This window comes from Echeneis naucrates, chromosome 4 (genome assembly GCF_900963305.1).
Source record: "Echeneis naucrates chromosome 4, fEcheNa1.1, whole genome shotgun sequence".
NCBI classification, from domain to species: domain Eukaryota; kingdom Metazoa; phylum Chordata; class Actinopteri; order Carangiformes; family Echeneidae; genus Echeneis; species Echeneis naucrates.
In genome coordinates, this window is record NC_042514.1 from 8,839,582 (window position 1) to 8,853,456 (window position 13,875).

A 13,875-nucleotide genomic window follows, 5' to 3' on the forward strand; every position below is an offset into this window, starting at 1 on the left:
TTGGGTCCCTGCAAATAATTTCATTGAGCAGGTCTAGACCTGCGTTAAGAGGAAAGTGCTTTGAGATCATGTCTGTTGTGAACTGGTGCTTAAAAATTAAATTGACTTAGCGTGCATAGTGTCACACACAATGACAGTCCAAGTCTGGAGTTCCTTTTAGACCTTAACATTAGTGGCCATCTATTTTAATCTTTTAGAAATGTATTACAAAGAAACATTTTGAAAGCTCACTATTTAGCTTCTTCGCACTAATTCGTCTAATTTTCTTGTGATGATTCGTTTACATTTTAAGAAAACATACATCGATTTTTACATTCTTATGTATTAACATTAATAATGCCGAAGAAGAAGAAGGAGACGCCGATGGAGGTTCTTCTTCTGCTCTTTTCGCTGAGCGCCCCTCCCTCTGTTTTGGCCAGCGGTTGTTGTTCACACTCACATCTGGACCAGTCCGGGTGTTGACAGTTTGTTTCCAACACACACGGACACACACAGCTGACGGGGATCCTCCTGAGATATTTAAAGCTCCGATGAAGGCGGAAGTCTGGCCCGGTGTGTGATATCAGCTGAGCTCCGCTAGCTAGCACAGCAGCCACATTAGCGAGCAGCTACTTCTGCGTTTTTTTTTTTTCAGCGGTTCACACACACGACAGGCGATGAGAGGAGAAGGAAAGGCCAGGAGAGAGGGGCGGTAATGCCCGTGGCAGCAAACACACTGATAAGAAAGCGACTTAAGGGTGAGTAGGCCTTTTTTTTTCTTTTGTTTTTAGTTTTTATTTTCCCAGCAGCAGCAACAGACAGCTAGCTGCTCCCAGTAGCTCCTGACAGTTGGCAGCTAGCAGACAGCGCTGCTGCGAGGGGCACCAGCTGAGCACGGTTTTTTGTTAGACAATGGAAAATCTGCAGCACTTTGGCAACAGAAGCGAAAACCGACGTGGGTGTGTGTTTTAAATAAGCACAACTGCAACCCGGCTATACAGAAATAATTAGTGAAAAACCGAGGCAGCCGTAGCCTGTTGTGGTTCAGACATGACAAAGCCCTCGGTGCTCCAGACGACAGTCTGGATCACAGCTGGAACATCTGGCTGCAGCGCTAACATTAGCTGCTGTGAGTCAGAGTGAAAACAAAAATGTCAGCGACTTTCAGCTCTGCAGATTTATTTAGTTTCGTTATTTCATTTTATTTCATGGCAGACTGTGGGAATCGTGCAGATCCGTCAGTGTTTCTGAATGGTACAGTTGAATTCAGTGAAATCGAATCGAAAGTTTTCCATCTGATTACATCTGGAAATTTTGTGGTCTGAGTTTAAAAATCAGTCGATGTATGTACATCACATACATCCATTCATGTATATAGATCAGTGTCTTTTAAAGATGTTTTCCTATCTGAACTGCCCCCCCCCCTTTTTGTTTTTGCTGGTCCTGAATTGTTCTTCTTAATCGTGCCCCCACACAGTTATGCTTTAACTGTGTGTCATTGGTTTGAATGGGGTTAACATTTCATCTTACCAAAGACCTGTATATCAAAGTCCAAATTCAGGTCTCCGGGCTTCAAACCACACAAAGCTTTTTTTTTTTTTTAAATTGTCTCTGGATGGCACATGTGCATATTTCAAATAAATTGGAATGTTACATTACTTAAATAATTTTCAGAGATTTAATCAGATAAGATCTTATTTTGTCCAAAAATATGCAACATTCCCTCTTCTTACTGAGTCATTGTGACATTTTTAAAATGACCATACAGTCTAAATTCTTGTATTGATTACTCATAAACAGATAAAGATACAAAATCACACAAATTAACACGTGCATTTCTGCACCATCTGTTATGTTAAGCCTCCCATTTGAAAACAACACAACAACATCAGTGTTGCGCACAAAGAGGACTGGTGTAATGCGGCGACATGTACAGAGCTACAGTTGAGGAACCAGGCCTTATGTGAATAACAGCAACAACCAAGTATTTACTGCTGACCAATACACTAGTATGAGTGACTTATTAGTTCTATGACAATGATATTACGCTTCAATGTCTAAGAGGTTATTTATTTGAAGTTTTTACTACTCCTACTGGAGCTATTGTCTCCTCACAACAAAAACATTAAGATTAAAAATGTCCATTTGTCCATTCTGACAGCTACGCAGCTACAGGCTGTTGAAAATTCAGCCTTCTCTTTAGGTTTCTTATCTTTAGTGAGGGGTTATCTGGGGGGAGACGGCTGTTTATCAGTCTGTTGCACATCATGCTCAAAGGCACAGACCATCACTTGCTTTTACAATGGATTAGGAGATGCTCTGCACGAATTGGCCCACCCCGAAAGAGCTTTCTTTTAAATGACAAAATGTCTGTCCAGATAATCTTAGTTGTTTTCACATGACAGGAAATCATTGGTCCATGAAGCACACTTTCAGCTGAATTATGTCAAACGTAAAGCAAAGTGTACCCAGAACTGAAGAATATTGGCAAGACCATAAATCTAGAGAACTATAATATTGTCACAATACTAACTGCAGATTATGACTGTTTATGACTGATTGATTGATTAGGACTGTATTGAACCCCACCAGTGTTTACCATATTATGCTTAGCTGTAATATATGATCTAATTTCTCTAATTAGAGTTCATATCATCTCTCTTTGCTCTGCTTATGAGGCTGCATGTAAATATTGGCTAACTTAAGCCTTTGAATGGTTTCACGTTAGTATGCTTAAGTGCAGAAAATACTGGAAGTGAAAATATTCATTACGGGAACACCCATTTCAACATTTCATGTTATTACATTAAAACTATAGACGTGTCTGTGTATAAGGGTCATTGTGATTTTGAAAATGATAAGGTGTAACTTTAAAATACAGCTTGATAGCTTATTGGTTATATATATTATACATATTGTATATTTATGACAAATTCTATAAAATTTATATAGTGTGTTTACATGGTTCTGTAATGTAGTAAAGTAGCATAAAATGGAAATGTAAAATCTGTGAACTTAAAAATTCCACTTAAGTGCTAAGATATTGTTTTTATGCACGCACCATTAATTCTCTGTCACTCTCTCTGTTTGCAGAAAGTTAACCATCTAAAAACCTGAGGCAGAGCGGAGTTTGTGCTTTCTGCTCCCTCCCCCATCTCTCCATTCTCACCTCGTACATTGTCACCATCACATCTGCCGCCAGGGTCTGGACACTGTAGCCATGACGACAGGTGGGTGTTGCCACCTGCCCGGCTCTCTGTGTGACTGTGCCAGCAGCACAGGTCTGTGGAAGAGCATGGAGGAAGCAAGTGGTGATGGGTGCCAGGCGCTCTACGTCACCCAGGTCACAGCCATAGATGGACGTTTGCTGTCCTCTGTGCTCAAACCCATGGGTGCACAAAGGTGAGGCGCTTTTATCCCTACCCTTCACTCTTAGGGCAGATGTTCGGCCCTTAGTCCTGTGCAGTTAACATGAACAGTTATATCCTGAACAAGAACTTCACAGAGAAATTATGCTTTTTTTTTTTCTTTTTTTTTTTCAGCAGACATTTTGACTTTTTATGCTTTTGTGGCTTTTTTTTTGGGGGGGGGGTATTCTAGAGCTTTAACTCTTGTCTGTGAACTCATTTATTGTCAAAGGTTCATCTGAAGCAGTATTGTTCATTACATTTTTTTGTGTCAGATGAAAATGTATTCTGTGAGAAAGGTCTGTTGTTCAGACTTGATCTTTTTTTGATCAATTTTATAATATTGTCGTCAGTAATGAGCTTTTAGTCTAGTTTCACTGTCCTACTTCGTGATCATAAGATTTTTGGTCCTCTATCCTGATGAATTAGACACAATGTGCCCAGCTAGGCTGCTTCAAATGCTGTCGTTTTTTTAAAAATGTCTATGTTATTGCAGTGATGGTCCCATATGTCGTATTTGCCATGAAGGAAGCAACAGCGAAGGACTCCTGTCACCCTGTGACTGCACAGGCACTCTGGGTGCAGTGCACAAGAGCTGCTTGGAGAAGTGGCTGTCGTCTTCCAACACCAGCTACTGCGAGCTCTGCCACACAGAGTTCAGCATCGAGCGCCGACCAAGGCCTCTCACAGAGGTAACAAAGGTCAATGCCCTTTGTCTTGTCTGCATCAATCTTGCTTCTTTTTCTTACTCTCATTGGTTGAACCTCTATGTGAACAATTGTGCTTATATAAATGTGAAGTAGCCTTTTCTTTTTTCTCTCTCTCTCACGCTCTCTTTTTTAACATCTCTGTCATCTTTCAGTTTGCTTGATGCTTTGTCATAGTGAATCTTTTTCTTCCTGATTTACTTGATCTGATTCCCCTTCTTCATTTCTCTCTGACTTTTTCAAATCCCACAGTGGCTACAGGACCCGGGCCCCCGTAATGAGAAGAGGACACTGTTCTGTGACATGGTGTGCTTCCTGTTCATCACACCTCTAGCAGCTATTTCAGGTTGGCTGTGCCTGAGGGGGGCCCAGGACCACCTTCAACTAGGGAGCTGGCTTCAGGCCGTGGGCCTCATAGCGCTCACCATCGCACTCTTCACCATCTATGTTCTTTGGACTCTGGTAAGAACAAAATTCATATAATTTAGGCTAGCTGTAGCTTTATCATAATATAGCAATTTTTTTCTTGGTGGCTTACCTAAAAAAATGTTTAATGTTCATGCAAATAATTAACATTCCATCTTCCTCCCCTCTTCCTGGTTGTGTCTGCAGGTATCTTTCCGCTATCACTGTCAGCTGTACTCTGAATGGAGAAGAACAAATCAGAAAGTATGTCTGCTCATTCCTGAGGTCAAGGAGTCTAACTCCTCCCAGCATTCTTTGCTCTCGAATAAACTGATGAAGAAGCCTGTCAGTGAGAGTATAGTATGAGACCAAATGATGGTCGACGGTAATGGTGTCTTTAATGTTGGGGGGCTGATTGTCAGTGCATCGTGCCCACCAGCCAAGACTTTAAAGAAGAACTCATGGGCTTTTTGGTTGCTTTCTTCACATTTTTTCTTTGCTCCATTAGTACTTTTTTTTTTTTTTTTTTGTATTTTGCATTTTCCTTTTTCGTTTTTATTTTATTTATTTATTTTATTTTTTTTTTTTTTTTACAAATCTGTCTTCGTGTGGGTGCAGAACTGAGCACATTTATAAGAAGTCTGTCTGTTGTCGTGCTGGGGGTTGACCAAACTTATGCAGAGGCACTGAAGAAAGGAGAAGCACATGAAAGTGAGTAGCGACATTTACAGAGATAAGGACAAACTCTCATCATCTACGTAGCAATGGTATCAGTGAACGTGAAGGTGAAGTAAGAGATGGACCAAACTGACTTGATTAGTGAACTGTAAAATGGCTGCTTTGTCAGTTTTAACAACTCACTGATGGTTCACAGATGACTGCAGAGACAAGCTCATTGATTCCTTATTTTCCTCTAGTGATCAACGTGTACTAATGCGAGGTACATGCATTTACCTATTTAGGCCTTGTATTCTCTGAATAGCATTGCCTGTTGAAGAGATCTCTCAAGCACTTAGCTCTTTGATTATTTAAACAATCCAGATACCAGTATGTTTTTAAAGATCAATCATTTTAAGTTTAACACAAACCCACTGGATGTCTGGATGGTTTGTTTTGTTTTTTTTTTGGCATCTGTTACATTTAATCCAAGAATGGTTGGCAGTGTAACAGTGAAGTCAGAGATTGTGCAATAAAGCACTGTGGACATTGGGGTTGTCGCAGTACATGGAGACACCTCTAACAACATGCACAGTCATGCATGCAAACACTGTTAAAAACTTTGGGGATTTTTTTACTCCCAGTGTATTATAAAAAATAAAAATAAAAATAATAATCATTTTTTACATCACTAAAAATTGACAGATTTACTATTCCTACTTAAGTAGGGTTTAACTGTGTCCTCGTAGAGGTTCCTATATCATCAGCACTTAACACGTTGGTCTTTATATTTCTTTAGATTGATTAAAAAAAAAACTCCCATCAAGGTGGCTTTTAGAGGAAAGTTTCCACACGTAGTTCGGTATCTGGTACCATGTACTAAAACATCCTTTTGGAAGGCCTGTTGAAGTACTTCATAAATATCCATGTAATTCATTTTTGTTTTACATTATAAAGCAATACACATTGCTCAATGTGTAGTTTTCATGATCACAACAATCAGGGATTTAGAAGCGTCTTGCAAGCTTGTGTCATTCAAGTAATGGTTAAACATAGTTTCTCAGGAGGAAGAGTTCAGTGCTTCTGTCGGACTAAGATAAACTGCTAACAATGACTTTTCTGGATACGTTATGCAAGCACCACTGAGGCCAAATCTGACTTTAGCTTTGTTTTTTTTGTATTTTCTTTCAAACAGGCCAATAGATGTTCATGTACTCTTCTAAGACCATCTGATGATGGTCGTCTATTTTTGGAGGTGCCAACTTTCCCCCATTACTTTGTGACATTACTGATGGTTCTGGCTGTGTAAACAGATTGGGAGAGTAGAGACAGTTCACATTTTCTCTTGTACATAGTTTGCTGTGGTTCATAATCAAGCCGCTTATAGTGGCTGTTAATCAACCAGTCAGAGATGACCCTCTCTGCTTTCAGAGGCAGAGAACAGATCTGGTTGGTTTCCAGATTTCCATGTCATGACATGGTCCACTTTTAAACATTGTTTATTTCTTTATTCCATGTAACTTGGGCAATGGACGGTTTTATGCCACTTTAACATAGTGGCTTAAAGAGCAGAACTCCAGCAACACGTATAGGATGTTACAACCAACTTAACTTTAAAACGATCCTGTCCGGGTTCTTGCAGATGTAGAGTTCAGTATTATTTGTATTATTATTGTATTATAAGTGTGCACTTAAATTAAAACAAATCCCTGAGGTATGCCACACAGGTGGCTTTGGGAGCAAGGGGGTAAACTTTAAAGCTTCTATATTCTGAAAGAGAAAAATCAAAATAATCATTTGCTTTGGATTTAGCTATTCTTCTTTGAGTGTATTGGAATCAATAACTTTGTCACTTTATTTGATTTTATTTTCATGATCATATCTTGACCATGGTTTGATTTTTGTTGTTTTTTGTTTGTTTGTTTTTGCTTTACAATATTTTTCAATTAATTGGTCCATTCTCTGGAGGCAAAAGTTTAAAAAGTCTGAATTTTATGCATAATTGTGTTGATAATTTGTTCTTATTTATAATTCAGATAGGTGACATATTAAGGGAAAAACCAATGTCAAGTGTCTAATTGAAGTGCTGTCAGTCCAAAATCTCCCAGTTGAGTTTAAGTTGAGCCCCCCCACAAACTAAATGTGTAAAGAGTCAGCTGTTTGGAGGAAGAACAGATCTTTTCACATCCTACTTTCAGAGGAAACCGGCTCTTAACTGTCAGAAAGTGTACACTGAAATGTTCTCATCCTCCACTCAATTTATTAGTCATACATGAAAAACTTCATTGGAAATGACATTACAAATGCAGCGGGTCCGTGGAGCTGTTGTGCAACATTAGTTTAAGAGAACAGGGTGTGTGTGTCAGCGGTGGTGTTTATAGTGGGAATCTGACACCACATCTGTTTGACTGCTGACAGTGTGACCAGCGGCTGCTCTAGTCCACACTAAAATTACCCTTTGGAACATTTAGCTCGTGATGGGTTGTCCCACATACCGCCCCAGTTAATCGTTTGTTGTTGTCTACAAACAAAGGATTATGCACTTCGATACGTCCTGGGGGGGGCTTTTCTGCCGTAGCTTATAAATCAGTAGATCATCCGTGCATTTACTTTGGGTCATTACCAAGGCTTTACTCCGAGTGGTGGGATGTGTCTGTGCACTGATTTTAAGCCTTGTAAAGAGGCGTTGTAATTCGTTTGAAAACACCAATGACATTTTTAGGTTTTTTGGTGTATTTTTTTCAGTTTTCTGTACTGGAGACACGAGACAAGTTGTCCAGTACTTAGACCAACTGTTTCATTAGGCATTAAGAAAAATATAATAATCAATTTATACAAATTAAACCCCCAAAAGGGATTTTTAATCAGTTTTTTGTTCATTTCATAATGAACATGTATATTGTACTTATGTTGTGTTATGTCTAATCATATTGTTTGTAATATATTGCTTTTGCATCTCTTTTTTTTTTTTTTTTTTGGGGGGGGGGGGTCGTTGGGTATGTTAATATAACTTTTGTTGCAATTCTTCAGTATTCACATTTGAAATTCTCTGATGTTTATGGTGTGCTGTGGAAAAAAAAAAGGAAAGATGTCTTCACCAAGATCCTGGTACCTGCAATTACAAGCCAAGAACTGTTTGCAAAGCAAATAACAAAATGCTGATAAATTATCGGTGAACATAAATTCAGTTGATTTGGTTTCTTTGTTGTCTGATCCTTGCTCTGTTCTTGTGTTGTTTTATTTTCATGTGGAAACATCTGAGTATGGATACTCTGTATGTGGTTGTTTACAAATCATCGTCTTAGCTCAATGATGATGAGGCGGGATTACTTTAGGTCTGTTTTTGACCGTAGCCATTAATCCTGGTGAAAAATAAGCAAATTAAGTTTTGCTTCTGTCTCTGTGGCGTCGCTGTGTCTTTGTCCTATCCACTGCACTTGACAGATATAAGCAGCTTAGTTTAACATCAATCCCTGTAGACCAGGAAAGAGGCAGAGCAGTTAAAAAAAAAAAAACATAGTAAAAATGCTTGAATGTATTCATTGGGTCTTAATTTGATTAAAATGAGGGCAAGTTCAGCTGATCTGTTAAACTTCAGCTACAGAAGATGCCAACACTTGTAAAAAAAATTTGTGCTGAACCACAGCCCTGAATTTGGCACATTTAACTCAACTACATCTTTACAATACCCCTCATCCCAACATGGATTAAGCTGTTTCATACATACAGTAATACCACAATATAAAAACGCTTCATTACAGGTGCTTTCAAAATCTTACATGTACAAGTATTCTTATTTAAGTAGTCATGTCTAATAGACTAATCTAGTGCTATACTTAAAATACAAATCACTTTCTCCCTGTAATGCTGAAATGGCGTGGAATAGGAAATGAAGACTGAGTTAATCAAGTATCAGTCTAGACAGTTTTGTCAAGAATTTTATTGTAAATTTTTTACAGTTCTTAAACTGAAAGTAAAACAATGACAATGTAAGCCAAATATTCTTCAATAAATACCTAATGAGGATATTTTTGGCATGATAACTGATGTAAGAGCCACACTGTCAGAAGGCATAATACTGTTTCACTGGGTTAGAGTAACTGCCTGTAGTTTGTTGACGCAGCACCAACCATTGAAATGTATTTCACATCCTCCCTGTACATGACAGCGTTTCAGTAGCGTTCAAACTTCATAGGCTTCATTAAGACAGAGCAAGCTGCCTCGCTCCTGCATTGCAGGAACCTTCACATTGACTCCATGAACAACTCGACGAACCAAGTGACATAAAGGCTTCATGTTTTCTTTCATGGCAGAAGAGAAGAGCACAAGTGAGTTCAAAAGAATTATATAAAACAGAATGAAAGGTAGAAAGAAAAACTACAGAGTGAAGGAGGAGGTGGCCATGAGCAGAGTTACGGGAATAAAAAGTGCACAGGTGATGGGATGTCACGGTGGATGTGGAGAACAGGATGAGTGTCACAGGTTCTGGCAGCACTGGAGTTTGTTGCCCTTCTGCCCGTCAGTGGTTGGTGGGACGCTTATGTCCACTACATTGTTGCCTGGAGACTCATCATGTGCAGATCTGTCTGCTATCTGCTTCTGTGACACGATGCGGTAGATTTCTGTGGGGGGGACAACATAAATTATGATGCACTTGTTGAAATTTACACAACTGGATGCATTGTGTATCCTCATCAAAAAGAAAAGGAAATTCATTTTGTGCAGTACCACAGTAAAAAATTCATTTGGCTATACAGCTTAAATGCATTATGGTCACATTTATGATTGCCCACACTTTCTTTGCTGTGTTACCAAATGATAAAAATGCTAACTATGCAACAAAGAGAAACTGAGCAGATTCGACATGTCATTGTTCACTTTGTATTGTATTTTCTTACCGTACCTGTTAAAATGTTCTTGAAGGCTTCTTCTACATTTGTGGAGTCCAATGCTGAAGTCTCAATAAATGAGAGAGTGTTCTTTTCTAATGAAGAGAAAAACCGTACTGATTGAACATGTACAAAGAGGTATTGTTTGTTTCTATCACTGCATCATTTGGTGTAACTTACCTGCAAAGGCTCGTGCCTCGTCAGTGGGCACTGCCCTGAGGTGGCGGAGGTCGCTCTTGTTTCCGACCAGCATGATGACGATGTTGTTGTCAGCATGGTCCCTCAGCTCCTTCAACCAGCGTTCAACGTTCTCATATGTCAGGTGCTTGGCGATGTCGTAAACCAGGAGAGCTCCTACTGCGCCCCGGTAATACCTGATTACACAGAAAAACCAGATGCGTACATCACCACACAACCCTTCTGTAGAACTGACATACACTTGTTATACACAAAGAAAAAACAAACTCACGCTGAGGTGATTGCTCTGTAGCGTTCCTGTCCAGCAGTGTCCCAAATTTGAGCTTTTATCGTCTTGCCGTCCACCTGGATGCTGCGGGTGGCAAATTCCACCCCAATGGTGCTCTTGCTCTCCAGGTTGAACTCATTTCTTGTGAAACGGGACAGCAGGTTACTCTTCCCCACTCCGGAGTCTCCGATTAGCACAACTACAAAAATGAAAAATAAAAATGGATATTTGCAATTTATATTTCAATTTATCAAATCACAGATTCCAAACATTCCAGGAGTTATTTTGCAATTATGTGTAGTAACTTTCTACTCCAACCAAATAAACTTCCAATCACCTTGTCACTTCTTTTTTTCATGACTCATTTAACAGTGCATAATAACTGACATACCACCAACTACCACGTTTAGTCAACTGTACGATTTTTTGCAGAATTACACAGACGATGACAACTCCAGATAATATGTCAAAACAATTCAGTTTACTGTTCAGCCATGACCTCCTCAGTCAAAGTGAAAGCACTCACTTGTTGCTCATTCCTTTTGTCCTGTTGGTAATCTTGCCTGCCTCTGGGAAATCTGACTCGACAGTTTCTCCAGGCCTCTGCTCCTGTGTTGTTGCCAGTAGTCATCACTACCCTCCAATCAAATACCTGCATCCACACAATACCAGAGCCTCTTTTTCTTCTGTGCTTTTCTAGACAGATGTGACAAAGCTTATATTTCTGTTCCTGCATTCAAATTACAGCCAAAGGTTGACATTGTGGTAAAATAACCTTGTTCCTGTTACTTACAATGCTTAGTGTCACTGAAGCTTGAAACAATCTGAAATAGGGTTCCGTTTTTTTGTTTTTTGTTAGATCCAATCTACCAGAGTAATAAAACTTTGCCTCCATCATGTGATCTCTGATTGCTTGTAACATGATGGCATAACAGCATGTCGATTCTTATTCAGCAAAGTCAGCATCATGTTATCAGGAAATTTGACTCCAAGGTGTAAAAGAACTGTGTGAATGACGAGTCAGTGACCCGGTGAGTTAAGTTTCTGCTTGACTGGTATCTGAAACCGACTCGTACATTTCCTGATGGAAAAATGGTCTCCGATGCCTGGACCCCATTTTACCTGCACGTATTAGCAGGTAGTTGACAAGAAAACCCAACTACACCATCTTCCTCTTTCATAATTTAAATAGGGAAACAGTCCCCCCCCCAATAAGGAGAGAGACAGATCACTGAGCGGCAACTCCACCACAAAAGAAACCCCTTTTCTATTAAATGCATCTGATTTCATGACAACAGCTAAAGACAGTAGAGCATTGCTATCCCTGCTGGCTAATGTGAAGTGTGATTAAGCCAAACTGAGGAGGACATCTGGTCAACAGCAACAAAGTTGACTTTACTTATTGTAAAAGTGCTCGCTTCACCATTAGCCGTTAGCCATTAGCCATTAGCCATTAGCCTGCAGAGCAACATCGCCAAACGCCCTCCTCTCTGTAAAACACATTTGGCCAAACACATAGTTTAGAGCAAACGTTGACATAAATAAAATCAAACAAAGGTCTCAATGAAAATGAAGGCATTAATATGCTGTTCATTAGAATAGGGGGAGTCTGAAAACTTGCTCTAGCCATAAAAACACTGGGGCTAGCCACAGTTAGCTGCCACCAGCTGATGCCAACCGGACCACTGACGTTAGCACAGCTAATGTTAGCCAGCTAGCCTGAAATTAGCCACTTCCCCTTACTGGACACCATCGAACCAGCTCACTCTCAAGTAACTTTCTCTTCCGCTCACCTTTGAACAAGAAGTCATATTCGTCGTCTCTGTTCCCCATGGCTGGATCCTATCAGCTGTGAGAGACTGCGGCCCGGAGGGAAAGTCGCGCCGCCGCCGTTGGAGGGAGATGAGCCAAGATGACAGGAGACAATGCGCATACGGGGAGTTACGGTAACGGTCACGTGACCCGCATAGCTCAGGTACAGCAGGTTAATAAAGGGGCGCATTCATTGTTACCGTGTCGTTCTGAGATCAAATGTACTGACCTAATTATATATGTTAGATCTATTTGTCTGTAAGAATATATAATGTACTTCAGATTCTGGAAACGGTTGACATAAAAAAAAGAATCCAGGTTCCACGTGTTTACTCTCAGACTGTATATTATAAGTATTAACCATGATTACTGATGTAAATAATAATTAACTTCAGAGCTTAACTTTAAACCTCTGAATGAAGCCACATCAGCTTGGGAGTTTAAATGTTAACAGAGCTGTCTCAGGGATATTTCACCCAATGATGACAATGTCAGGGCTGAATCCAGAAGACACAGCGTCTAGGTGGCTGGCTCAAGATTGGAAAAATTCAAAATTTTCATACCAGAAAATATTTTAATAATATGTTAAGCCACCAAGACTCACAGGTTCTCTTGCCTTCCTTCCTATTTGGTCAAGAGCTTCACTGACAGAGAGTACAGTCATGGCCAAAAAACTGGACTAATGAAAACAAATGTAGCAAACAGCAACTGTTAAAGAATTTTATCTATGCATTTTTTTTTTTTTAAGATAATCATTTGCAGGAAACTGTAGAAGACAGACTGAAATAGTTCATATCCCATTGTTGACCTGGACATGTAGAGATAATATCAGACAATATCAGATAATGTTAGTATCTTGTTTTCATGAAGCCAGCCTTAAAAAAAATAGCAAAGATATTAAACTGAAGATATTTGTGAACAACTAAACAGCCAATTTATAGGCGCTCTAGAACAACTGAACTAAATCAACTGAGTCTTTTCAATGCATGGTTTACATAGAGCCAGCAGAGGGGGCCTTTTTTTAACCATAAATCCTCAGTTCTCTTACTTTCACAAAAACCATGAATAATAAAGTTTCAAGTTACATGTAAGAAAACCTGCAGTGATCCTTTAATAAATTCACCCTAGAAATATGTTTTTGATATACAATAAGGGAGCATTGACCATAGTTACTAAATATAGAACTCTTACACCTTGCAATCATCTTTAATCACAGATTAACACTCAACCAAATGGTGATATAGATTATGATTTAGTGCTATGGCTAACCCTAACCCTCAGCAGTTACACACCACAGTAACCACCACAGTAACCTTGCATGACTTTGTATTGTATTTTCACTAGATAAGAGATGTGTGCTTTTCTTTTTACAGCTCCAGCTGCGATATTTTTTTTATTAAGTAAACTTGATTTCACCACTCATTTGTGTTAAGTCTTCACAGATCAACAGCATCAAACATGTTTGACGTTCATTTTGGTATTTAATGTTAACAGAGTTTTCCAGCTCAGTTTGTGTTGTCAGCTTTTGTACGTTTGAAACATTTTACACACTG

The 13,875-nt window shown here is 39.4% G+C and overlaps 2 protein-coding genes across 2 annotated transcripts; one reads left to right on the top strand and one right to left on the bottom strand.

The window, feature by feature from the left end:
- The first annotated feature begins 423 nt into the window (after positions 1-423).
- On the top strand, positions 424-8,104 carry marchf2 (membrane-associated ring finger (C3HC4) 2). Its single transcript, XM_029499302.1, has 5 exons — positions 424-737; positions 3,073-3,381; positions 3,883-4,078; positions 4,346-4,555; positions 4,706-8,104. The coding sequence occupies exons 2-5, from the start codon at positions 3,200-3,202 to the stop codon at positions 4,862-4,864; spliced, it is 747 nt and encodes a 248-aa protein (XP_029355162.1). The 5' UTR covers positions 424-737; positions 3,073-3,199; the 3' UTR covers positions 4,865-8,104.
- A 959-nt stretch (positions 8,105-9,063) lies between these two features.
- On the bottom strand, positions 9,064-12,434 carry LOC115041662 (ras-related protein Rab-11B). Its single transcript, XM_029499304.1, has 5 exons — positions 12,304-12,434; positions 10,514-10,709; positions 10,225-10,418; positions 10,059-10,139; positions 9,064-9,777 (listed from the first exon to the last, which is right to left on the bottom strand). Exons 1-5 carry the CDS (start codon positions 12,341-12,343, stop codon positions 9,632-9,634), a joined length of 657 nt encoding a protein of 218 aa, XP_029355164.1. The 5' UTR covers positions 12,344-12,434; the 3' UTR covers positions 9,064-9,631.
- Positions 12,435-13,875: the final 1,441 nt, after the last annotated feature.

Coding starts and splice junctions, on each gene's coding strand:
- marchf2 (XM_029499302.1), top strand. CDS start 3,200: ATGACGACAGGTGGGTGTTGCCACCTGCCCGGCTCTCTGTGTGACTGT. Junction 4,079..4,345: donor GACCAAGGCCTCTCACAGAG/GTAACAAAGGTC, acceptor CAAATCCCACAG/TGGCTACAGGACCCGGGCCC. Junction 4,556..4,705: donor TCTATGTTCTTTGGACTCTG/GTAAGAACAAAA, acceptor TTGTGTCTGCAG/GTATCTTTCCGCTATCACTG.
- LOC115041662 (XM_029499304.1), bottom strand. CDS start 12,343: ATGGGGAACAGAGACGACGAATATGACTTCTTGTTCAAAG. Junction 10,710..12,303: donor ATATGACTTCTTGTTCAAAG/GTGAGCGGAAGA, acceptor TCATTTTTGTAG/TTGTGCTAATCGGAGACTCC. Junction 9,778..10,058: donor CTTCAAGAACATTTTAACAG/GTACGGTAAGAA, acceptor TCCCCCCCACAG/AAATCTACCGCATCGTGTCA.